Source organism: Pristiophorus japonicus, chromosome 8 (assembly GCF_044704955.1).
Source record: "Pristiophorus japonicus isolate sPriJap1 chromosome 8, sPriJap1.hap1, whole genome shotgun sequence".
NCBI lineage: Eukaryota > Metazoa > Chordata > Chondrichthyes > Pristiophoridae > Pristiophorus > Pristiophorus japonicus.
Window position 1 is genome coordinate 29346773 of NC_091984.1, and position 26641 is coordinate 29373413.

Consider the following 26641-nt stretch of genomic DNA (forward strand, 5'->3'; position numbering starts at 1 on the left):
AAGTGATCTTCAAGAGTCATATTAAAAAGTATAGTTTGATACAACAAATATTTTATTAGAGTAACGTTAACTTTTCAATAAAATATTTTTTCATTAAAACTGTTTCATGTTCCATTAACACAACACAGCGTAGGAACAACTGCAAAGAATAAACATGTCCATATGCAAAAGTGGTCGCAGAGCCCTCAGGCATCAGTAGTTGAAGCGTTCACGGATGAGCTGCTGGCGCAAGTCTCGAGCAATCGTTAAAGGAGCACGATGGACGGCCCTCCTCCGGCCTCGTGCTTCGGCATCAGGCACTTGCATGCTTTCCTGATTGTCGTTATCATTCACATCCTGGTCTTCCGTAATACTATCATGCACTGGACCCTCACGTAGGTCTTCGGGTTCCACTACCAGCTCCTGCTGCCTCATGATGGCTAAGTTATGAAGCATGCAACACACAACAGTGAAGTGACCGACAATCTGAGGAGAGTATTGCAACTGTCCTCCGGAATGGTCCAGGCATTGGAATCGCTGTTTCAATATGCCAATGGTCCTCTCATTGATGCTGCGCGTCGCAATGTGCGCCATGTTGTATTGACGGTCAGCTTCTGTCCGTGTCACGCGTATGGGCGTCATGAGCCAGGTGGTCAGGCCGTATCCTTTGTCTCCCAGTAGCCAGCTCTGCCCTTCTGGCTGCTGCTCAAACATGTCAGATATAACCTTGTCGCGTAGGATGAACGCATCGTGGGTGCTGCCAGGGTATCTCGCATCGACTGACATGATGCGCTGCTTGTCGTCACACACGAGCTGCACATTGATAGAGTGGAAACCTTTCCTATTTCGGTACTGCTCAGATTCCTCCATGGGTGCTCGCAAGGCTATGTGGGTAGAATCAATGCAGCCCTGTCCCTTTGGGAAGCCGGCAATCCTGAAGAAGCCCACAGCCCTCTCATGGATTGCTTGTGCGGTCATTGGGAAATTGATTAAGTCATTCCTTCGCGCATAAAGTGCAGCCGTGACCTGGTAAACGCAGGCATGTATTGCACGTTGAGAGATGGCGCACACATCTCCAGTTGTAGCCTGAAACGATCCCGAGGCATAGAAAGAAAGTGCAGCTGTTACCTTCACTTCAACAGACAAGGCAGTTGTCCTTCTGCTTCTGGGCTGCAAATCTGCTCTCACCATATCACAGATCTCAGTGACAACCTCTCTGCGAAAACGCAGACTTTTCACACAATCAGCCTCGCTCATGTCCAGGTACGAGCGCCTGGTTCGATATTGTCGACGTGGGTAAGGTCTCCTGCCCATCAACCTACGGGCTACGACATTCCTGGTGTGGTGAGCTCTAATCAATTCTCTCCTATGCAGTGAATTGATGGCAAACCATTGCATAATGTTGACAATGCAGCACCCATTCTGCAAATGTAAATATAAAACTGTCGATGTGGCTGCCTCTCCCTGTCCAAATGGCCTCAGTCCCCCTCACAGCTCGAAGGCTGCTGCTGTATCTTCGGCTGCCATCGAGCCACTGACGCCGCCCCTAAAGCGTGGCCGAATGGCCTCAAGCACCATAAAGAGCTGCGTGTGTCAGGTGCTGATTCTTCGGCTGCCGGCCAGCCACTGACGCCGCTGATATCTCGTGGCCGAATGGCCTCACATCGGTCCGCTGATTCTTCGGCTGCCGGCCAGCCACTGACGCCGCTGATATCTCATGGCCGAATGGCCTCGGGTCCGTCCGGTGCTGCTTCTTCGCGGCCAGCCACGAAGAGAATGAAGGCCTGCCTCAAGCACTGCAGCTCAGCTCGAAGCTTGCTGCCGCTGCCGTCGAGACACTGACGCCACACCCCTGCCTGTCTCCAACATGGAAGGCCTGCCTGAAGCACTTTCACACAGGTAGGAACATGGTTTATTTAATCTTTTCTTTGCTTATAAATTTTTATTCAGGTTGGATTTATTTGTATAATATTTGTATAAGTATAACTAAGGATTGATTGTAGAATTTAATGACTTCCCTTCCCCCCCCTCCCCCCCCACCTCGTTCCCTACGCCTAATTTGTAACCTGCGCCTGATTTTCTAAAGTGTAGACAAGGTTTTTTCGAGCGTACAAAAATCTTCACTTACTCCATTCTAAGTTAGTTTGGAGTAAGTTTTCACTGACGAAACTTTGAAATCAGGCGTAAGTGGCCGGACACGCCCCCTTTTGAAAAAAAAATAATCTTCCAAAGTGAGACTGTTCTAACTGACTAGAACTGGAGCAAACTAAATGTCGAGAATTCCGATTTCTAAGATACTCCGTTCTACACCAGTTGCTCCTAAAAATCAGGAGCAAATCATGTGGAAACTTGGGGCCCTTACCTTGTTAAAAGTAACGATTACACTTTTGGAGGGTAAATACGAAACTCTGGGGATATAACTCAGTGGGTGTATTTATACTGTCGAGAAGATCGCAGGTTTGATCCTTAGTTTCAGATACAAGCATGTCAACATTTTCCTACTGACAGCCAGCATTTCCTCAGCCCTGTCAGCTTTCTACTGATTCCGGCACTTCTTAGTCATTTGCCCAAGTTTCAAACGCTCGTGTCCAGAGTTTTCACACGGTGCAAAACCAAGTGAATATGTGCACGTGCACAAGGGCTGCACATTTGTGAGTACGTGCAGGGACTGCTGGAACACGAGGATCTCTGCGTTAGCTCAGCCTGGCATTTGGTAGCAGACTGGTAAATGGATTGTGCCAGCCAGTGGCTCAGTTAGTAGCACCCTCGCCTCTGAGTCGGAAAGTTGTGGGGTTCAAAGAGACTTGAGCACAAAAGTCCAGGCTGACACTCTAGGGCAGTACTGAGGGAGCACTGCACTGTCGGAGGCACCGTCTTTCAGATGAGATGTTAAACCGAGGCCCCATTTGCTCTCTCAAGTGGACGTAAAAGATCCCATGGCACTATTTCAAAAAAGAGTAGGGAGTTATCCCCGGTGTCCTGGCCAATATTTATCCCTTAATCAACATCACTAAAAAAACAGATTATCTGGTCATTATCACATTAGCTCATTGGTTGTAAAGCTCTTTGGGACGTGCAGTGGTCGTGAAAGGCGCTATATAAATGCAAGCCTTTCTTTTTCAGGGGGAAATGTAAGGCCTCTACTTAGTAACCACAGAAAAATATTGTGGTCATCCTTCGAAAAATTTGATAGTTAACCATTCCTGGCCTTTAAGCTTCAGTTGGGCTTCACAGAAAGTGGGAGCGAATTGCAAAATTTGATCTTAAAAGACTGGTGAAAATCCCGTGTAATAAATCAGAGTTTAACTTCATTCATTCACCATAAAGCAATGGCCCCAGTTATAGCACCATATTCCTCGGCTATTTGATTTGTCAGCTGTTATTTGAATGGTCAGCCTATTTTTGAATATTTTTCTAGGTTGCCATGTGCAGTGATAAGTTGCTTCATCTCAGCTGGAGAATGGCATTAGTGCTACAATTGGGCTCAGCACCCCTCGGTGTGGGGGAGGGAGGATGGTGGAACACAAAGGGAGGAAAATTTGTCAAAAGTCCCTTCAGCTGATCACCATCCCACAACCCAAGCTGGACAGCTTGTGCCTGTGTGAGCCTTAAGGGCGGGATTGGAGCAAGTGGTGATGCCGGTCAAAGTTGAATAACCTGCCAACACTGTCTAGGCTCGCAATGAAGAATGGTCATTTGGGGGAGGTACCACAGAGCTACCTCCCCCAAATGCACCAGGGACTAATGCTAATAGGAGAGGAAGGGTAGGATTTAAAGATTTTGCAGCTCTGATTTTCCAGTTAATTCCAGCCCCATCAGTTTGGTTAAGGCTGACTGAATAGATTGCTATTCCTCCCAAGTTCATACAGTACTTACTGTCCCTTCTAACATCACTCACCAGGATATCTGCTGAGGCTTTCAGAAAACAAGTGGGTTAATGCTATCATCTTACCCACTCACGTCAGAGATGGAAAGGGTTTTTTTTTTACTCCCGAGTTTGATAGGTTTCCACCATTTATGCCAGACTGTTTGCTAATACTTCAGCTATAACCTAACAAGAGAAACAGGGAGTAAAATGAACTGCTCTTTAACATTCCCACCACACCTCACATGAAATTGAGCCCAAGGCAACCTTTGCTACTAAATTGTGTTGCTGGTATATAGAAAAACTAGTTCATCTGCACCTCTTGCCAACATTTAGTCTTATGCACGCACTGAAGCTCAGATCAAAAGATAGCCTGAATATTTCCAAGCTAAATACTTACTTAACACAGATTACCTGTATTTAACACTTTGTCACGCAATAGCCCTGAAAATTAACTATGCTGTGCACATTGCATTATCAAAACTTTCCAACATAGTCCTCCATTTTTACCTTAGGCAAAGTTCACGTGGTGAAAATACTGAGGCAGGAATTGATTTTACTGTTTCTATTGTCAATTTATAGAATCATAGAGCACTGAAGGAGGCCATTCAACCCATCGCGCCTGTGCTAGCTCTCTGAAAGAGCTATCCAATTAGTCCCACTCTGCTCTTTCCCCATAGCCCTGCCAATGTTTCCTCTTTAAGTATAGATCCAATTCCCTTTTGAAAGTTACTATTGAATCTGCTGCTCTCAGGCAGTGCATTCCAGATCTTAACAACTCACTGAGTGAAAAAATCTTATCTCCCACCTGGCTTTTTTGCCTATTATCTTAAATCCGTGCTCTCAGGTTACGACCCTCCTGTCAATGGAAATAGTTTCTTCCTATCTACTCTATCAAGACCCTTCATGTATTTGAACACCTCTATCAAATCTCTCCTTAACCTTCTCTGCTCTAAGGAGAACACTCCCAGCTTCTCTACTCTAGCCACATAACTGAAGTTCCTCATCCCTGGTACCGTAAACAGTCAAACTTAAAAATGATAGAAAGTCATCTATTGTATCTTTATATTACTGTTTAACAAAATACTGGGCCACGATTTCCTCTTTGTGCTAAGAATTATGGAATTCTAAGGCTTTATGATTCTGTTACACAGAGAAAATCTTGCTTCACTGTTCCTTCAACATTTAGAAAGCTGATAATACTCTACTAAAATCTTAAAGATGCATGCACATTATTCTCATTAAACATCTCAACTCTAGTATTGCACACATTTGGTGCAGACTTCTTTTCCAGAAGTTTATATGACAGCCAACACTGCAGCAACTGCATTGCTAATAATGATACTCACAATCAGTGTGTGAAAATAAAAACAAAATACGACTTTTATTGAATGAATATTAAAAAGTTTTTTTTTAATTCGTTGATAAAGCTTGATGAAAGACTAATGTTATCCTGTTCTACAGAGCCATTTCTGGGTAGGTCCATTCTTGGAAAAGGTCTGCCACATCACATGGTAATTTTATAAGAACACAAGAATTAGGACAGGAGTAGGTCATATGGCCTCTCGAGCCTGCACCACCATTCAATAAGATCATGGCTGATCTTTGACCTCAACTCCATTTTCCTGCCTGATCCCATATCCTTTAATTCCCTTAGAGACCAAAAATCTATCGATCTCAGCCTTGAATATACTCAATGATTCAGCATCTACAACCCTCTAAGGTAGAGAATTCCAAAGATTCACAACCCCCTGTGAAGAAATTTCTCCTCAACTCAGTCCTAAATGGCCGACCCCTTATGCGTCGAGTTCTATTCTCTCCAGCCCGAGGAACCAGCCTCTCCGGTCTTTTAACTATCCTGTCAAACCCTCTCAGAATCTTTTATGTTTCAATGAGATCACCTCTCATTCTTCTAAACTCAGAGAGTCTAGGCCCAGTACAAACATTCAATCTGCAGAATGTTTTCCCTTCAACTCTCTTCCTCCTCTCTGCTCCTCTTCCTAAGGTATGAATTTCCTCACGGCTTGAGGAATGGTGAATCCCTGGTACCTCACCCACATAGTCATTCCAGATGGGTAAGCTTTGACAGTAAGGCTCGGTGGTGCATCCAACACTTTCATGTTGCTGTATGTCTTTCACGTCTCCGCAAGATCCTACAAATCCCCTGGGAGGACAGACACAACAACATTAGCGCCCTCGACCAGGCCAACATCCCCAGCATTGAAGCATTGACCACACTTGATCAGCTCCGCTGGGCAGACCACATTGTCCGCAAGCCAGACATGAGACTCCCAAAGCAAGCGCTCTACTCGTAACTCCTTCACGGCAAACGAGCCAAAGGTGGGCAGAGGAAATGTTACAAGGACACCCTCAAAGCCTCCCTGATAAAGGCTTGATGATAAATAAAAAGAAAGAAAGACTTGCATTTATATAGCGTCTTTTATTACCTCAGGACATCGATTGAGGGATAAATATTGGCCAGGACACCGGGAATAACACCGACACCTGGGAGTGCCTGGCCAAAGACCACCTTAAATGGAGGAAGTGCATCTGGGAGGGCGCTGAGCACCTCGAGTCTCATCGCCGAGGGCATGCAGAAATCAAGCGCAGGCAGCGGAAAGAGCGTGCGGCAAATTTGTCCCACCCTCCCTTACCCTCAACGAATATCTGTCCCACCTGTGACAAGGACTGTGGCTCTCATATTGGACCTAAGGACTTATTTAAAGAGTGGAAGCAAGTCTTCCTTGATTCCGAGGGACTGTCCATGATGATGTTGCTGTACAGACATTAGGACAGGTACCTGAGCCAATTTCCATGGGGCACTGCAGCCAATAATAACACTACAATTGCCTTGGTTGAGATCAGCTATGCACATACTGTGGATCAATCTTAAGACAATTTTGTATACGTGTCTTTTGGATGGGACGCTAAACCGAGGCCCTGTCTGCTCTCTCAGAAAGATGTAAAAGATTCCACGGCATTATTTTGAAGAAGAGCAAGGGAATTATTCCCAGTGTCCTGGCCAATATTTATCCCTCAATCGATGTCCTGAGGTAGTAAAAGACGCTATATAAATGCAAGTCTTTCTTTCTTTTTATTTATCATCAAGCCTTTACATAAAGATACTTGTATAGCAGACTGTACAAAATTATACAACAGTTGTTCTATAAGTGCAGTTTATTTGATGGAAAGGTTTGCTCCTCATACATCTACGTAATGCTTATTCTTATTAAAAGACTAACAATTTAAAAAAAATTAGATTACAATCTTGTATTAATCTCTTAAAATTGACTGCCCCTCTGCCCCAGCTCATATTGTTAGCTCCATAATTCAACACAAAGTAAAGAAACGTCATTTTGATTCACGTTTGCACCCAACAATTACTCAATGGAGTAAAACTTCTGATAGACAAAGTTCATGTATAGGCACTTAAATTCCCGTCTGTGTTGTTACACAGGCATTAACCTACTTGAAATAAACAAAGTATTACCTGCATAAAAATAACTCATACGCTGCAAGTGCATTCAGCATTTGTATGTGAACTTGGCCAATCAGAAGTGCTGTCCTCATAAGGGGAGAAGGCAGACAAGAAATACAGGGGTATAACATATATAGCTCTAGTTAGTTTCAAAACTATTTGCTGAAATAATGGCTGCTGAAATCACTCTTTAAATAGGCTTTGAAGATAAGATTTGTAAGAAAAATGCCATACAATTATTTATGGACCTGCAATCTATCTACAGGCTTTTATATCTCTCCTTCTTAATTGATCTCTCCCCTATTATTTTCAACGGCTTCTTCGTTGTCGGCAGGGCCCGCCCGCCCTGCATCTCGCTGGGTCGGGCCCCGCCCGAAGAGTTGACGGCGTCGGCAGCCTGGCATCGGCTGCGTGTGGGGCTTCTTCATCATCTTCTCTCTTCCCCCCCCATCTTCCTCTCTTCTCCCCCCATCTTCCTCTCTTCTCCCCCCCTCCAATCTTCTCCTCCTCCCCCCCCATCTTCCTCTCTTCTCCCCCCCAATCTTCTTCCCCTCCCATCTTCCTCTCTTCTCCCCCCCCAATCTTCTTCCCCTCCCATCTTCCTCTCTTCTCCCCCCCCAATCTTCTTCCCCTCCCATCTTCCTCTCTTCTCCCCCCCCAATCTTCTTCCCCTCCCATCTTCCTCTCTCCTCCCCCCCATCTTCCTCTCTTCCCCCCCCATCTTCCTCTCTTCTCCCCCCCATCTTCCTCTCTTCTCCCCCCCCCAATCTTCTTCCCCTCCCATCTTCCTCTCTTCCCCCCCCATCTTCCTCTCTTCTCCTCCCCCCCATCTTCTTCTCCTCCCCCCCATCTTCCTCTCTTCCCCCCATCTTCCTCTCTTCTCCCCCCCAATCTTCTTCCCCCCATCTTCCTCTCTTCCCCCCCCAATCTTCTTCTCCTCCCCACCATCTTCCTCTCTTCCCCCCCATCTTCCTCTCTTCTCCCCCCCATCTTCCTCTCTTCCCCCCATCTTCCTCTCTTCTCCCCCCTCCAATCTTCTCCTCCTCCCCCTCCATCTTCCTCTCTTCCCCCCATCTTCCTCTCTTCTCCCCCCCAATCTTCTTCTCCATTCCCCCATCTTCCTCTCTTCCCCCTCCATCTTCCTCGCTTCCCCCCATCTTCCTCTCTTCTCCCCCCCAATCTTCTTCTCCATTCCCCCATCTTCCTCTCTTCCCCCTCCCCTCTTCTCCCCCACTCCTCCCTAGTGATGCAGTAGGTGAGTAGAAATAATTTTTTATTTATTGAGTGATTTTAAATTTTTTATTTATTTGGATTGATTTATTGGTTTATTTATTGATTTATTTATCATTTATTATTGATGATGCCTCTTTATTTGTAAAAGTGAAGTGTTTAATGTTTGTAAACACCCCTCCCCCCACCCTGCCCCCCGTTCCCTGCGCCTGATTTGTAACCTACGCCTGATTTTCTAAGTGTAGGCAAGGTTTTTCTGAGTGTACAAAAATCTACACTTACTCCATTCTAAGTTAGTTTGGAGTAAGTTTTTGCTGCCTAAACTTTCAAAACGGGTGTAAGTGGCCGGACACGCCCCCTTTTGAAATAAAAAATCTCTTCTAAAATGAAACTGTTCTAACTCACTAGAACTGGGGCAAACTAAAGGCCGAGAATTGTAATTTCTAAGATACTCCATTCTAAACTAGTTGCTCCAAAAAAATAGGAGTAACTCAGGCCGAAACTTGACCCCACAGAGTCTACAGGCCACTCGGCACAATTGGTCTATGCTGGCGTTTATGCTCCACACGAGCTTCCTCCCATCCCTCTGTAGCTAACCCTATCAGCATATCCTTCTACTTCTTTGTCCCTTATTTGCTTATCTAGCCTCCCCATAAATGCATCTATGCTATTTACCTCAACCACTTTCTGTGGTAACATGTGCCACATTCTAACTACTTTCTGGGTAAAGAAGCTTCTCCTGAATTCCCTATCGGATTTATTGGCGACTATCTTATATTTATGACCTCTAGTTTTGGACACCCTCTCAAGTGGAAACATTTTCTCTATGTCAACCCTATCAAACCCTTTCATTATCTTAAAGAACTCTATCAGGTCACCCCTCAGCTTTCTCTTTTCTAGAGAAAATAGTCCCACCCTTTTCAGCCTTTCCTGATAAGTGTATCGTCTCAGTTCTGGTATCAACCTTGTGAATCTTTTTTGCATCTTCTCCAATGCCTCTATATCCTTTTTGTAATATAGAGACAAAAACTGTTCATAGAACTCCAAGTGTGGTCTAACCAAAATTTTATAACAACAACAACAACTTTAATTTATATAGCACCTTTAATGTAGTGAAACGTCCCAAGGCGCTTTACAGGAGTATTATGAGATAAAAACAATTTGACACCGAGCCGCATTAGTAGAAATCAGGGCAGGTGACCAAAAGCTTGGTCAAAGAGGTAGGTTTTAAGGAGCGTCTTGAAGGAGGAAAGATAGGTAGAGAGGCAGAGAGGTTTAGGCAGGGAGTTCTAGAGCTTGGGGCCTAGGCAACGGAAGGCACGGCCACCAATTGTTGAGCGATTATAATTGGGGATGCTCAAGAAGGCAGAATTAAAGGAGCGCAGACATTTCTGGGGGTTGTGGGGATTACAGAGACAGGGAGGGGTGAGGCCATGGAGAGATTTGAACATAAGGATGAACATTTTGAAATCGAGGCGTGACTTAACCGGAAACCAATGTAGGTCAGCAAGCACAGGGGTGATGAGTGAGCGGAGAGGTTTAGGCAGGGATTTCCAGAGCTTGGGGCCAACACAACAAAAGGCACGGCCACCAATGGTTGAGCGATTATAATCAGGGTACTCAAGAGGCAGAATTAGAGGAGCGCAGACATCTCAGGGGGCTGAAGGAGATTACAGAGATAGGGAGGGGCGAGGCCATGGAGGGATTTAAAAATAAGGATGAAAATTTTGAAATCAAGACGCTGCTTATCCGGAAGGTCAGCAAGCACAGGGGTGATGGGTGAGCGGGACCTGGTGCGAGTTAGGACACGGGCAGCCAATTTTGGATCTCCTCTAGTTTACATAGAGTAGAATGTGGGAGACCAGCCAGGAGTGCATTGGAGTAGTCAAGTCTAGAGGTAACAAAGGCATGGATGAGGACTTCAGCAGCGGATGAGCTGAGGCAAGGGCAGAGACGGGCAGTGTTACGGAGGTGCAAATAGGCGGTCTTAGTTATGCTGTGGATATGTGGTTGAAAGCTCATTTCAGGGTCAAATATGACACCAAGGTTGCAAACAGTGTGTTTCAGCCTCAGACAGAAGTTGGGGAGTGGGATGGAGTCAGTGGCTAGGGAACGGAGCTTGTGACGGGGACAGAAAACAATGGCTTCGGTCTTCCCAGTATTCAATTGGAGAAAATTATACAAGGTTAAAATAACTTCTCTGCCCTTCAATTCTATCCCTCTAGAAATAAACCCCAGTATTGGTTTGCTTTTTTTATGGATTTGTTAACCTGCATCGCTACTTTTAGTGATTTGTGTATCTGTACCCCGAGAGCCATTTGCTCCTCAACCCCATTCAGACTCATGTTATCCAAGCAGTATGTGGCCTCCTTATTCTTCCAACCAAAATGCACCACCTCACACTGATCTATATTGAAATTAATTTGCCAATTACACACCCATTCTGCAAATGTATTAATGTCTTCCTGTATTTTGTCACAATCCTCCTCTGTATTAACTACATCTCCCAATTGGTGTCATCCTCAAATTTTGAAATTGTACTTCCAATTCCAGAGTCCAAATCATTCGTGTAAATTGTGAACAACAGTGATCCCAGCACTGATCCCTGTGGAACACCAATTCCAACCTTCTGACAGTCTGAGTAGCTACCCTTAACCCCAACTCTCTGCGTTCTGCTTTGTAGCCAGCTTGCTATCCATTCTGCTACCTGTCCCCTGACTCCACATGCTCTGACCTTACTATGTGGTACCGTATTGAAAGCCTTTTGAAAATCCAATAAAATTACATCTACTACACTACCTTGGTCTACTCTTTCTGTTACTTCATCAAGGTTGGTCAAGCATGAGCTTCCCTTTTGAAATCCGTGCTGGTTACTCTTTATTATATTTTCAGTTGCTAGATGTTTATCCATTACATCTTTAAGTAAAGATTCCACGATCTTGCCTACCATCGATACTGGTCTATAGTTGCCTGGACTTGTTCGCTTTCATTTTTTCAGTACAAGAATCACATTAGCTGCCTGCCAGTTCTCTGGCACTATTCCTTTTTGTAATAAATGTTTATATATATGTAATAGTGCCCATGCTATCTCTTCCCCAACTTCTTTTAATATGCACTGATGCAATCCATATGGACCAGCGGTTTATTCTCTCTAAGTTTGGATAGTTTATAATTATCTCCCCCCTTTTTATCTTAAATATTTTAATATCTTTTTTGATCTCTTTTTCCAATATCATGCCCACCTTGTTAGTTTCCTTGGTAAATACTGAGACAAATTCACTATTCAATATTTCTGCAATTTTGAAGTAATTTCCTGTGAATTTATCTTGTGTATTCCTTAGTGGGCATATTCCTATCCTGATTTTTCTTTTGTTATTTATGTGTCTGTAGAATAGTTTACTATTTCTTTTTATTTTCCTCGCTAATTTAATTTTGTAGTTCCTTTTTACTTTCCTAATTATTTATTCACTTCTTTCCTAACTTCTTCCTATTCCCTTTTGTCATCCTCATTTATCGTCTATGTACGTGGTGTATGCCTTTTTCTTTAGTTTCAATCTTACACTTATCTCTTTATTCATCCATGGTGTTTCATTATTGGCTTGTTTGTTTTTTTTTGCAGAATATATTTGTCCTGAACTCTATTGATCACTGTTTTAAATATTTTCCACTGCTGTTCCTACTTCTTTGTCAACATTTTTTGTTGTTTTTTTCCCTCCAGTCTATTACTTTGATCTTTGTCTTACTTATGTCTTTCTCAATCATTAATTTAAACCTTATTATATTATGATCTCTTTATCTAGGTGCTCCACTACACTTACTTTTCTTATTTGCTCTGGTTCACTTCCCATTACTAGATCCAGCAGCAAGTCCTCTCTTATTGGGCTTCTGATGTACTGGGTAAGAAAGGAGTCCTGAACACATTGTTTAAAAACTCCAATCCATTTTCCCCTTTCCCTATCTCGTCTTGCCAGTTTATATGGAGGTGTTGAAATCTCCCATGATTATTATTCTAGGTCTTTTACTCATTTCATAAATTTTCCTAGATATTTCTCCCTCCACCTCCCTTCCACGATTAGGTGGTCTGCTGTATCCCCCTATTAGTGTGATCGATCTCTACTTATCCTTTGTCTCAATCCTTATGTTTCTTTCTTAATGTTACTTACATCCCTTTTTTCTACTGCATTATGTTATCTCTAATTAGTACTGCTTTCCCTATCCTTTCCAAATACGTTATATCCTGCAATATTTATCTGCCAGTCCAGTTTTTTATTAAGCCATGTTTCAGTTATTCCTGCTACATCTGCCTCCTCACCACGAATTATTGCCTCCAGCTCCTCCATTTTGTTTTGGATGCTGTGAATTTAATTTACTTTATTTAATTGTTCCACTCACTTTATTTTTAGCAATCATTTTATACTTACAGTTCTATAACAGTATCTCTTCCCCAGCGTTTTACGTTGCCCTTATTCTTTATCTTGCTCTAACCTTTACTCTCATTTCTTATTTCTTTTATCTTCCGACTTATGTTATTGTCATTAGATCCCACCCCTTCTTAAAGTCTAAAGTTAAAATCCGATCCACAGCCCTATTTATCCTTTCCACTAGGACACAGCTCCCATTCCGGTCCCGGTGGGGGCCTTACCAGCGGTATAGCTCCTTCCTGTCCCAGTACTGGTGCCAATTGTAATGTATTCAACCAGCATTGTAACCCATGTATAAACTGTCCTAAGTTGTACACCGTGAAAACACTGACCACTAGGTGGTGAAGTTGTGAGAGACACTCCTAACCTAGGCCTTCAGATATAAAAGGGGAAACTCCACCCACTTCCTGCACTTGAGTGCTAAGGAATAAAGGACAGGTCACAGACTAACCTTCTCTCAAGCATGGGCCTCGTGTGCATTTATACTGTGGAGTAAGGATGTATCAATGGCGACAAGAAACTGGGATTTAAACCATGTATAAACTGTCCTAAGTTGTACACCGTGAAAACACTGACCACTAGGTGGTGAAGTTGTGAGAGACACTAGCAGAACAGACGAGAGGTACTGTGCTAAGGAATGGTTGGGACAGAGATTCAACATTGTTAAAGCAGCACACAGTTCTCCAGGCAGACAAGGGCAGTCAGGCATGCCCCAACATGTAGTCGAGCCCAGAGGGGGAGTTCGACAGAGACAATGGCAAGCTGAACGGCGATTCACGCCATTGCAAGGGACAATGCGAACAGAAATGGGGCCATCAACACCTGTTAATGGCGCACTCAAGGACAATAACAGGGGCAGTCAGGGACGATCAACTGGCAAGGGACCTTTTGTTTCAAACCGCAGCTTATGCAGGAGGCGTGGAGGCACACACTCAGCCGGAGTTTGCAGAGGTGAGCAAAATACCTGCAGAAATTGCAGAAATGAACGCTGGGGGAAATCGTTGGAAGCTGAAGTTCAGCGAGTTCATGTGGAGCATGTATACAGTTCATACACCAGGACACCACCGATAATGATGAAAGTGCTCCTCAATGGCATCCCAGTATCAATGGAGCTCGACACGGGAGCCAGCCAGTCCCTGATGGGTATCAAACAGTTCGAAAAGTTGTGGGTGTCCAAGGCCAGGAGGTCAAAATAATCGCCAACTGATGCACAGCTACGGACTTACACAAAGCAGATCATTCCGGTGCTAGGCAGCGCCACGGTAGTCGTGACCCACAAAGATTCGGAGAAGAGACTGCCACTCTGGATTGTCCCAGGGGACGGTCCCGCACTACTGGGGAGGAGTTGGCTTGCTGTCATGAACTGGAAATGGAGCGATGTCAATGCAATTTCCTCTGTGGAGCGAGTATCATGCTCACAGATCCTGGACAAATTTGACTCATTATTTCAACCCGGCATTGGCACTTACATGGGGGCCAAGGTAGTGATTCACATAAATCCGGACGCCAGGCCAGTACACCACAAGGCCAGAGCGGTGTCGCACATGATGCGGGAAAAGATAGAAGGCGAATTGGACCGCCTGCTGAGGGAAGGCATTATCTCGCCAGTCGAATTCAGTGACTGGGCGAGCCCGATTGTGCCGGTGCTCAAGGCGGATGGGTCGGTCAGGATATGTGGCGATTACAAGGCCACCATCAATCGGGTGTCACTCCAAGACCAGTACCCGCTACCGAGAGCGGAGGACATCTTTGCGACGCTGTCCGGTGGCAAACTTTTTTCAAAATTGGACCTGACTTCAGCTTACATGACCCAGGAGCTGGTGAGTGAATCGAAGAAGCTGACCACCATCACGACACACAAGGGGTTGTTTGAGTACAACAGATGTCCGTTCGAGATTCGCTCGGTCGCTGCGAGCTTCCAACGAAAAACGGAAAGCCTCCTCAAGTCGATTCCAGGGACGGTGGTTTTTCAGGACGACATCCTCATTACGGGTTACGATACTGAAGAACAGCTCCACAACCTTGAGGAGGTGCTACGCAGACTGGACCGGGTAGGGCTGCGACTGAAAAAGGCGAAGTGCGTCTTCCTAGCTCCAGAGATAGAATTCCTGGGGATGAGGGTAGCAGCAGACGGGATCAGCCCTACTGCGTCGAAGACGGAAGCGATCCAGAGAGCACCCAGACCCCGTAACACGACGGAGCTGCGTTCATTCCTGGGGCTCCTGAACTATTTTGGTAACTTTCTTCCCAAATTGAGCACGCTGTTAGAGCCGCTACACGTGCTCCTACGCAAAGGTCGCGAATGGGTCTGGGGGGACAGCTAGAAAGGGCTTTTAATAGAGCACGCAATTTGTTATGTTCCAACAATCTGTTAACGCTATATGACCCATGTAAGAAACTTGTGTTAACATGCGATGCGTCGTCCTATGGTGTCGGGTGTGTGTTGCAGCATGTCAATGCCAAGGGTCAGATACAGCCGGTAGCTTATGCCTCCAGAATTCTGTCCCAGGCAGAAAGGGGTTACGGGATGGTAGAAAAGGAGGCGCTCGCATGTGTATATGCGGTAAAGAAAATGCACCAGTACCTGTTTGGCAGGAAACTTGAGCTGGAAACAGATCACAAACCCCTAACGTCCCTTTTGGCCGACAACAGGGGCATAAATGCAAACGCATAGGCCCGCATACAGAGGTGGGCACTCACGTTAGCCGTCTATGACTGCACAATTCGGCACAGACCGGGCACTGAAAACTGCGCCGATGCACTCAGCAGGCTCCCACTAGCCACCACTGAAAGGGCTACCGAGCATGCTGATGAGATAGTCATGACTGTTGAAGCTTTCGGAAGCGAAGGCTCACCCGTGACAGCCCGTCAGATTAAAGTCTGGACAAATAAAGACCCGCGATTATCTCTAGTTAAGAAATGTGTCCTGAATGGGGACTGGGCAGCCACATACAGGGCATGCCCTGAGACATTTAAACCATTTCACAGGCGCAAGGATGAACTCTCGATTCAGGCCGATTGCCTACTGTGGGGAAACCGCATAGTCATGCCCCAGATGGGCAGAGAGGTGTTCATCTGGGAACTCCACAATGGGCACCCGGGCATTGTCACGATGAAGGCAATTGCCAGGTCACACGTTTGGTGGCCAGGGATAGACGCAGATCTGGAACTTTGTGTTCGCAGGTACAACACGTGTGCCCAGCTGGGCCATGCGCCCAGGGAAGCCCCCCTTAGCCCCTTGCCATGGCCCGCCAAGCCTTGTTCACGCATCCATGTGGACTACGCAGGTCCTTTCATGGGGAAAATGTTTTTGGTTGTAGTAGACGCCTACTCCAAATGGATCCAGTGTGACATTTTAAATTCAAGCACATCCTCTGCCACGGTAGAAAGTCTACGGGCAATGTTCGCCGCCTACGGTCTACCGGACATCTTGGTCAGCGACAATGGCCCGTGCTTCACAAGCACTGAATTCCAGGACTTCATGGCAGGCAATGGAATTAACCATGTTAGAACGGCACCGTTCAAGCCGGCCTCAAACGGCCAGGCAGAATGAGCAGTGCAGATAATCAAACAGGGGACGCTCAGAATCCAAGGGGGTTCCCTACAAACCCGCTTATCACGCCTCCTGTTGGCCTATAGATCCCGACCACACTCGCTCACAGGGGTTCCACCCGCAGAGCTGCTAATGAAAAGGACGCTCAAAACCCGGTTATCCCTTATACACCCCATCATGAAAGAAATTGTCGAGAGCAGGCGCCAGTCACAATATCACTACCATGACAGGAATGCGAGGGCGCGATGTATTGATGTAAATTATCCTGTTTTTGTCCTCAACTACGCTGCAGGGCCCAAATGGCTCGCAGGCACTGTGGTTGCCAAAGAGGGAAATGGGATTCTGGTAGTTAAACTTACCAATGGACAAATCTGCCGCAAACATGTGGATCAAACAAAAAGGAGGGTCAGCAACCCTATAGAAGAAGCAGAGGAAGAACACGATGTAGAGTTCACTCCACCACAAGGGACCGAACACAGGAACCAAAGGGAGGAGAGCCCAGTCACTGTGGGCAGTCCAGACAGGCCTGAGGCACCGCAAACAGCAGACACTCAGGCCAGCACCCAACAACCGGAGCCCCAACTCAGGCGCTCTACAAGGGAGCGTAAACCACCAGAGAGACTCAACCTGTGATCCCAATAAGACTTTGGGGGGGGGAGGTGATGTCATATATTCAACCAGCATTGTAACCCATGTATAAACTGTCCTAAGTTGTACACCGTGAGAACACTGACCACTAGGTGGTGAACTTGTTGGAGACACTCCTAACCTAGACCTTAGGATATAAAAGGGGAAGCTCCACCCACTTCCTGCACTTGAGTGCTCAGGAATAAAGGACAGGTCACAGACTCACCTTCTCTCAAGCATGGGCCTCGTGTGCATTTATACTGTATAGTAAGGACGTATCACCAATGTCCCCAAAAATGGATCCTCTCCTTCCCACACCAGTCTTTCAGCCATGCATTCACCTTCCTGATCTGTCTATTCCGATACCAATTAGCATGTGGCTCGAGAAGTAATCCCGAGATTGCCACCCTTGAGGTCCTTTTTTTAAATTTAGTTCCTAACTTCTGATATTCCCTTAGTAGGACCTCCCCCCTTTTCTTCCCTATCTCATTGGTCCTGCCATGAACCACAACAACTGGATGATCCCCCTTCCTCTCCAAGTTCCTCTCCGGTTGGTCCAAGGTATCCTTTACCCTTGCACCAGACAGGCAACACCTGCTCCTTGACCCTCAATCATGACTGCAGAGGACTTCATCTTGCAATTCTGCTCCTTCCCCTTGTTCAACTTCCTGCTCCATGGCATCATGGTTAGCATTCTGGCCATCCTCCCTGCAGTCTTCATACTTATCTTCACAGGTAGCGAGTACATTTACCCGTTGAATAGGACCAGTGTCTGCGGGACCTTCTCCTCTATATCTCCTCTGTTCCCCTTACCATGCCGACTGACAATCACACTCTCCCTTCCTGCACCTGTGCTTTCCTCTGAGGTGTGACTGTACGCTGGAGAAAACTATCCGGAAATGTGTCCCCTCCCCAATGTGTCGGACGGAGTGTGTCTAACTCACACTCCCGCTCAATGACACCGAGCTTGAATGACTCAAGTCATTTCGTGCAGATGTGGTAATCCGGGACAGTCTTGCTATCTACAAACTCCCACATATTACAGTCCCGACACACTGCCTGTGCTGTCATCTCTAATCTTTATTTATTTGTTAATTAGCAGCAATATATTTCTAGAACTATTAGAATCACTTGGGGTCTAGTATTAATTAGCTGATGGATTATATTGAATTGAAATGAATTAGCAATTAATTACTCTATTATAAATATGTTTCTTATTTATGTACAGCAGATACTTATTTAATGCAAATTGGATCCCTTTAATGTCGGTCTCCTCTACTTCGTTTATTTTGTCCCCTTAGATCTGTTTACATAGAAACATAGAAACATAGAAAATAGGTGCAGGAGTAGGCCATTCGGCCCTTCGAGCCTGCACCGCCATTCAATGAGTTCATGGCTGAACATGCAACTTCAGAACCCCATTCCTGCTTTCTCGCCATACCCCTTGATCCCCCTAGTAATAAGGACTACATCTAACTCCTTTTTGAATATATTTAGTGAATTGGCCTCAACAACTTTCTGTGGTAGAGAATTCCACAGGTTCATCACTCTCTGGGTGAAGAACTTTCTCCTCATCTCGGTCCTAAATGGCTTACCCCTTATCCTTATTTACCTAAAGGATATGATCCACGTAATACTTAAGATAAGTGATAAATGAAACACTTAGTTCTACTTCCTCAGGTCTGCCGCTCCTCACTCTGTTCTGATTGTGATGTCCCTTTTAAGGTTTAACCTCTGTTTGTCTGCTATCAGCTGCTGCTGACTGCCGCCTCTCCTTTTAAAATGTAGTTACTGGGAGTTCCTGCTTTTTTTATTAGCTACTCTCCTGTTAAACTGGCACCTGATGCCTTTCCCCAGACTCACTATCTGCACTTTTATATTGATGCTGGAGCTTCAGGTGAACGCTATTGCATATGTGTGTTGCCAATCCCTGTTGGAGGACCAGTATGATGCACGAGGCTAACATTTTCCGCAGTCCAGGTCTCGGACACTGAAGATGCAGAGTCCGACTCCGTTACATTATTGCCAATGGCACACAGTCACTAAGAAAGCACCTTATATGGGAGTGCTTAGCGCAGATTAGTGGAGCTGCTACAGTAACATTGGGTGAGCTCAGCATCCACATGATTCAAAGCTATTGCAAATTTCCATGCAATTTTGTGTGTCTGTCATACTGCTGTGGGGAGAATGGAAACAGTGGTAGCATTACAAAACACAGATCCAGAATATAAATATTGACCTCCAGTAACCTACGCACGGTAAGGAAGAATGTGCAGTACAGGCACACCATTAGCATTGTTGAAATTGCTAAAGTTGAGGTTGAACTAGATCTAGGATTCTTCGCAGACTTGATGCACAACATGTCTGACCAATGCCAAGTAGCAATCAACAAAGCCGATAGAATGTTGAACTACATTGCCAAACCAGTAGAATTTTAGTCAATGGAAGCCATGAACGAGTTGCACAATGTTCTAATTCAACCTCATTTTGAGTACGGTGTCCAATTCTGGTTGCGAAGAAACAAGGGAGACATTCAAGCACTGAAGCACAATGCAAACAAGAGCCAATAGGTGGTTAGCAGTGTCACAGATCTGAGCTATGAGGAAAGACTGGAAAAGGGCACCAGAGGTGATCTTACAGAGTATCTAAGATAAAGGAATGAAAAAGTAAATCCAGACCATTTCCGGACCATTTTTGAGTGAGTTGGGCAAGGAGACACAGATTCAAACTAGTAAAAGGTAAATTTAGGATTGATATCAAGAAGTTCTGCTTCATACACAAAGTGATCAATGCACACACTATAAGATCAAGTAGTGGAGGCAAAGAAACCTGGGCTTCATTTAAGAAATATCATAGAATCATAGAAATTTACAGCACAGAAGGAGGCCATTCAGCCCATCGTGTCCGTGCCAGCCGACAAAGAGCTATCCAGCCTAATCCCACTTTCCAGCTCTTGGTCCGTAGCCCTGTAGGTTATGACACTTCAAGTGTATATCCAAGTACTTTTTAAATGCTATGAGAGTTTCTGCCTCTACCACCCTTTCAGGCAGTCAGTTCCAGACCCCTTCAAAGTTTCTCTTCAAATCCCCTCTAAACCTTCTACCACTTACTTTAAATCTATGTTCCCTGGTTATTGACTTCTCTGCTAAGGGGAATAGGAGCTTCTTATACACTCTATCCAGGTCCCTCATAATTTTATACACCTTAGTTAGGTCTCGCCTCAGCCTCCTCTGTTCCAAAGAAAACAACCCCAGCCAATCCAATCTTTCCTCATTCTATCCTAATTATATGCTGCAATATCCTAATTATATGCTGCAATGGGTGGGGCAAAAAAATGTTAAGAGTTTTTCTGGATGGATGACCTGAGCTAGAGATGGACTAAATGACCTGAGCTACATATGCAATGAATGTAAAGGTGTCTTCACGCACCTGTTCAGACGTATGTTACAGAACCTTTGGGGCTTATACTGCCTTTCGAATATCAGCTCACAGCTAGTTTCTTCTACCTGTTCACCAAGATACAGAGCCTGCCTTTTCATTACATTATAGTGCACCAGCACCGACAACAATATTGAGGCCTGTTGTCAATTGCGCACAGACAATGAGAACGCGCCTTATATGGAAGTGCTTAGGGCAGATTAGTGGAACTGCTACAGTAACACGTGATGAGCTCAGCATCCAAATGATTCAGTCGAAAATTACCTCAAGTGATTTTGCGTGTCTATCATTCTGGTGTTGGGAGATAGATAGCCAGACAACTGGAGCAGCAACTTACAAATACAGAGGCCAAAATAAAGGCTAACGTAAAATCTGTGATAGATGGCATTCAAAGTATTTTTGATTGGTGTGTTGTAGGATTCCTCTCAATTTTATGTAATGTTGTTTACACTGATGGCCCAATGTACATCATGGTCAGAACAGGAAGCCCAAATTCTTAACATGCATTAAGAATTTGAGCTTCCTCTTCTGACTATGATGTATTTGCTTATTTACACTATAGAAAGTGCCAGTGGGTCACCTGTCCACATTCGAACATTGGTAACACACGTGGCTGGATTTTGTGGTCAGCGGCACCGTTTGTTACACTTGCACTTGCCCACAGACTTTCTATGGGCTTTTGCACTGGAAGTTGCTGTCAGCCAAACAGCCAAAAAGCGCAACGCCCTCTACAAAGCATCTGGGACCTGTGCGAACAGAGCAAGCAACTGTGTATCTCCTTAACCAATCAGATTGAAGAATCGGTGATGAGCAACGCAGAGTCCGAACCAGCGTAAGTTGGAATATTGAATTCAATGTCAAATCAGGTACAGAAAGTGAAATAATAAAAGGGAAAGAATGGTAGGATTAAGAGAGAGATTAAAAAGACAAAGAAAACATTTTTAAAACATTTTAAAAAATGAAATCTCCAACAATAATTAAAATCTGCAGGAATGAGACGCCACATTTGTAAATTAATTTTCATCACCAGCGAGGTTGTTTGGCAATAATTAAGCCTCATCATGCCATTAAAAATGTGCTTACACTGGAATGGACATGCCCTAACTACTTCTGGCGAGTTTAGTGGGTATCTATCAAGCAAGTACCGCAACTTCACACCATTCCATATGAGTCTCGCAGTGAGATATCGGTGTAGCGAAGCTTCTGGAAGAGCAGGGAAACTCGGACAGCATCTTCCTGATTTTTGCATTTAACTGAGCACGTACGATCGCTGAAAGTTGCTGACCAATTTATATTTAATAAGTTTTTTACAGCAAATTCGGATGCGGCCGACCAGGTCTGACTGTTAATTGCGCACAACTTCTGCCCCAGCCACACCTGCGTTGTAAGATCCTGTTTGTCATTAATCGTGAATGCAATACTGTAGATTGTTACAGATAGAGGCTTATCTGTGCCATAAAAGGCAGGAAGTTTTATGAAGGGCTCAATTGATAGTTGTATATTTATCCAAATAGAGAGGTAAAGCCCAGTCAAGCCAGTATGTGAAATGCAATCATTTTCTAACTCAGAATCCACATTGATTTTCACTGTAGCCCCTGTGGACTGCCCTGAAACCCATTCTAGGGGTGAGCTATCTAAACACCATCAGTTCAGTGCACAACATTCAATGAGCTTACACTACATTTATGTGGGCCCACGCACTGCGCTCACTTCACATTGCTAATATATTAAAACAAATCCCAAAACGTTGAGGGTGGGGTTACAATACACCGAATTACGTTTCTCTTTGAATCCTTTTTGGAACAGTTCGCTTGCCACAATGTTGACGTTCATCTTCAGTAGGTTTAAGAACACAATGTGATCGTTTGCAAATCACCAGAAACTTTCTTCCACCCAATGCCCCCCTGCCGCCCAGTGACCTGGCCCGCGCTCCCGGGTGCTTCCTACCGAAGATATAGATAATAATGAGCTACTTACCCAGCCACTTGCACGGTGTACGCCGCGTCTTCAGAAGTCGCTTCCCATTGTAGTGTTGTGCGGAAATTGAACGATTTCCACGTTACGTTGGTAACAGGTTTCAGCGAAGTATCTGAAGATTTAACAAAAAGACTTAACATTTCCATACAGTTTTGGTGCTGTATATTCGATGTAATTCTCCAAGGACAGCTTTTGCAAAGCAGCAGGTTTTATCTTAACATCTCTTGCAGGAGGAACTGACACTGGTGTAAGAGGTCACAATTCTCAACTATTTAAACTCAGAAACATTTCAGATAAATTCTGTCTTGTGCCGAACCCGTAAGGGCTCTTCATTGCCTTCCAGATTTACACCGATAAAGATAACTTGAACAACAAACATATACATCAGCCTGTCATATAGGTATGGTACTACTATACTGTAAGTCTCGAGGCACACCACATGATACAATACATCGGTTTGTTATTTAGCAGTCCCTGGCCACTGACACTTTTTCACGAGGACTGCATTTGATGTGAAATACCAACAGAGCTGACACGGAGGGGAGGGACTGACTCTGACTCGAGTATTTCACCCTCAGACCTGCACTTGCAACCGGTGGAAATGTGACCACTCCGTCAGATTACAGGTTAGCCGGGAGCCAACTAGTTATTAAAAATGGAAAGTTGGATTTGCTGCAAGTGGATATAAATTAGAAATGAACTATACTGTCTCAAACAGTTTCTGATCTATCTATCGGTGCTTTAATATAATATATATATATATAACATTTGAAACCGTGTTGATAATTATATATTAACAAAATAAATAATCAAACGGCAAGAGCAATCGCATCGAACTAAATCTCGGATTTACCTGAAGCTAGTCCACAGTGAAGGCAAATAAAGGTAAATCCCAAAGTGATGGCAAAGTTAGCAGCAGAGCCCATGTTTAGAGAGAGGGACAGAAACAGCGCGGTTAAAAGCAAACAGATCGATGTCTCGATTCGCTCTCGGTGTCGGCGAGCCTGCTTCCTGCTCGGGTGTGAACCCCAGCCAGCCAGTAATCGAGGTTTATAGCACAGGTTTGACGCCGGCAATCGCGGTCCTCCTGCCCATTGCGAGCCTCCCACGAATAAAATAACCCCCCCCCCCCCCGCCCCCAGAACGGCAGAGGGCAGCCCCCTTCCATCGGGATAACCAATGGAAGGAGAGCTTCGCATCCTGAGGCTTGGGCTCTGCCAACCCTCGCCCTTCCCCGCCCCCCACACACACACACCACACAGACACACAGTTTCACAAATAGCTCGGGAGACGCCGCCTCTACACTTCGAAGGCAGCGCATCACACCTGGACACTTTAGGACATTCAATAAGCCATGTCGTCAAGATGAATCAGAAGTGTATTTACTCAAGGATCAGATTACAGGGGGGGGGGGTAAAAGGAAGGGTACATTTTGGAGGGGGGAAAGAATTGGACCTATAGGAAAATTAACGTGTTTGGCAGACTTTCATTTCTTTTTAACTCTGTAACTTAGAATCTTAAAGCACAGAATTCAGTCCAACTTGCCCGTGTTGGCTTTCTGTAACCATTTTGTCTCAATCCTCTGCCTTATCCCATAATCTTTGATAAGTAGAAAAGACTTACATTTATATAGCGCCATTCACCACCTCAGGACGTCGCAAAGCGCTGAAGTACAACCAATGAAGTACTTTTGAAGTGTAGTCACTGTTGTAATGCAGGCATCTACTTTTTTTTAAACTAACAAGGTGCTGTTTCTAACAGTGTTTCTGGTAGGGCATTCCGTGTCCCAATAAAATTCTGCTAACCTCTCTTTTTGCATTTTGGTGATGGTCTTAAATCCATGCCCTCTAGTTACCGGTTCATTATCCAGTAGAAACAATTCTTCCCCATACATCTTAGCAGAACCGTTCATAATTTTGAGCATTCTATCGGGTCTTTTATATTTCGCTGTGAAAAGACCCACAGTTTGTCTAAGTCTCTCCTCATAACTAAAGCTCATCTCTTGTATCAACTTCCTTCAGTACCCTCTCCATGATCTTGACATCCTCCTTAAAATAGGGTGCCCAAAACTGGACACAGTATTCCAGCTGAGCTCCACCAATGAACTGTATGATGGTATAAGAAGGGAGCAACGTGCGGCGGCCCAGCTGGGAAATCGGCACGGTCCCAGCCTGCAAGACCATCAGCAGACCGGAGCCATTGGAAGGAGCAGCGTGCGGCGGCATACCACTGCAGGGAGCAGCGTGGTGCTGCTGCAGGAGGGCGACGGCTGGGATGCCAGGTCGCTGATTGCAGTGCGGGCAGGCACAGCAGGAGGGGCGAAGGAGCGGCAAGAGTTTGTAGATGGAAGTGACCGAGGCCCAGGAGAGGCATGAGTTTGGGGCTTAGAAGAGGTGAGGGCCCAGGGGCAGCACGGGCCAGCCCACACTGCGATATGTGTGCGCACTAGGTCCGTGCAGCAGAGCTGGTCCCCAGTCGACTTGGCACTGGACCAAAACCTGGCTCTGTCAAGCCCGTGTGGTGGCTGGTGTGCAACGGCCACCACACGTTAAAACATCCACGCACAGGCATCTTCCACCCTTCACGATGTAGTTCGGGATCTGGAATATTGGGTCCTTCATTGAAACACCTGTGAACACATCCCTTTTTGGCGTGGAAGCAAGTCATCCTCGCTTTGAGGGACTGCCTATGATGATGATGATGTACAGCTCCACCAGCAGTTCTTTGCTTTGTACTCTATGTTCTCATTTATAAAATCAAAGATCTCATACATTTTTTGTTGCAGCTTTATCATGTCCTCCCACTTTGAATGATTTATGTATTTCAACTCCTAAGTCTCTCCATTTTATGATCGGTGAATGTCCAAGCCCTGTTGTGTGGGACACCATCGCGGTGGAAGCAGAGAAGGAAACAGCAGCTAAATCAATAGGTAGTGTTTAGGAGATTCCAGGCTTGGTTTTTACAATGCTGAAGATTGTGGAGGAAAGACAGACTGAGGGGAGATAACAAGTTCTACAGTTTGAGGTCCTAGGAAAGAATGGTTAGCGTAGGAGTATGTGGAATGGGCAGACATGTGGCTGATGAAATGTAATGCAGAAAACTACAGTTATACGTTTTGGTAGAAAGAATGAGGGGGGTACAGTCCTAAAGGGGGTGCATAAACAGAGAGACCTAGGGGTGTATGTGCACAAGTCATTGAAGGTGGCAGGGAGGTTGAGAAAACAGATTAAAAAAAGCATACGGGATCTTGGGTTTCATGAATAGAGGTATAGAGTACAAAAGTTGGAAATTATGATGAACCTGTATAAAACACTGGTTCGGCCTCAACTGGAGTATTGTGTCCAATTCTGGACACCGCACTTTAGGAAATATGTGAAGGCCTTAGAGAGGGTGCAGAAAAGATTTATGAGAATGATTCCAGGGATAAGGGACTTCAGTTATGTGGATAGACTGGAGAAGCTGGGGTTGTTCTCCTTAGAGCAGAGAAGGTTGAGAGGAGATTTCATAAAGGTGTTCAAAATCACGTGCGTCTGAACAGAAACTGTTCCCATTGGTAGAAGGGTCGAGAACCAGAGGTCACAGATTTAAGATGTTTGGCAAAAGGACCGAAGGCATAAGAAAAAACTTTTTTACACAGCGAGTTGTTAGGATCTGGAATACACTACCTGAAAGGATGGTGGAGGCAGCCTCAATCACTGCTTTCAAAAGGGAGTTGGATAAGTACCTGAAAGAAACATTTTTGCAGGGCTATGGGGAAAGGGCGGGGGAGTGGGACTAGCTGAGGTGCTCTTGTAGAGAGCCGTCATGGGCTCGACGGGCCGAATGGCCTTCTTCCATGCTATAACCATTCTATGATTCTATGATAGGTGCAGGAGGCCTGATTTTAACATAGTGAGAAAGCAGTGTGCTTAGTAGTTTAGTTACAGCTTAAGAGGAATGAAAGAGGAATATTAAGAGGAGCACTGACCATTGCAGTACTAAAAATGGAGAATTAAAAGAAAGATTATGCTAGAAAAATTAGAGGTTAAAGGTGACAGTGAGAGAGAGAGAGCCCCTATCATGTGCTCACATTT

General features: G+C 45.0%; 1 protein-coding gene across 1 annotated transcript in view; it reads right to left on the reverse strand.

The window, feature by feature from the left end:
- Positions 1–23662, reverse strand: part of f3a (coagulation factor IIIa) — a 35924-nt gene extending 12262 nt beyond the window's left edge. The window contains exons 1-2 of the mRNA XM_070886634.1: positions 23422–23662; positions 22569–22680 (exon numbers count right to left, since the gene is read on the reverse strand). Coding sequence (XP_070742735.1) covers positions 22569–22680; positions 23422–23494 — 185 coding nt within the window. The 5' untranslated portion in view covers positions 23495–23662. The remainder of the gene's footprint in view (positions 1–22568; positions 22681–23421) is intronic.
- Between the last annotated feature and the right edge of the window lie 2979 nt (positions 23663–26641).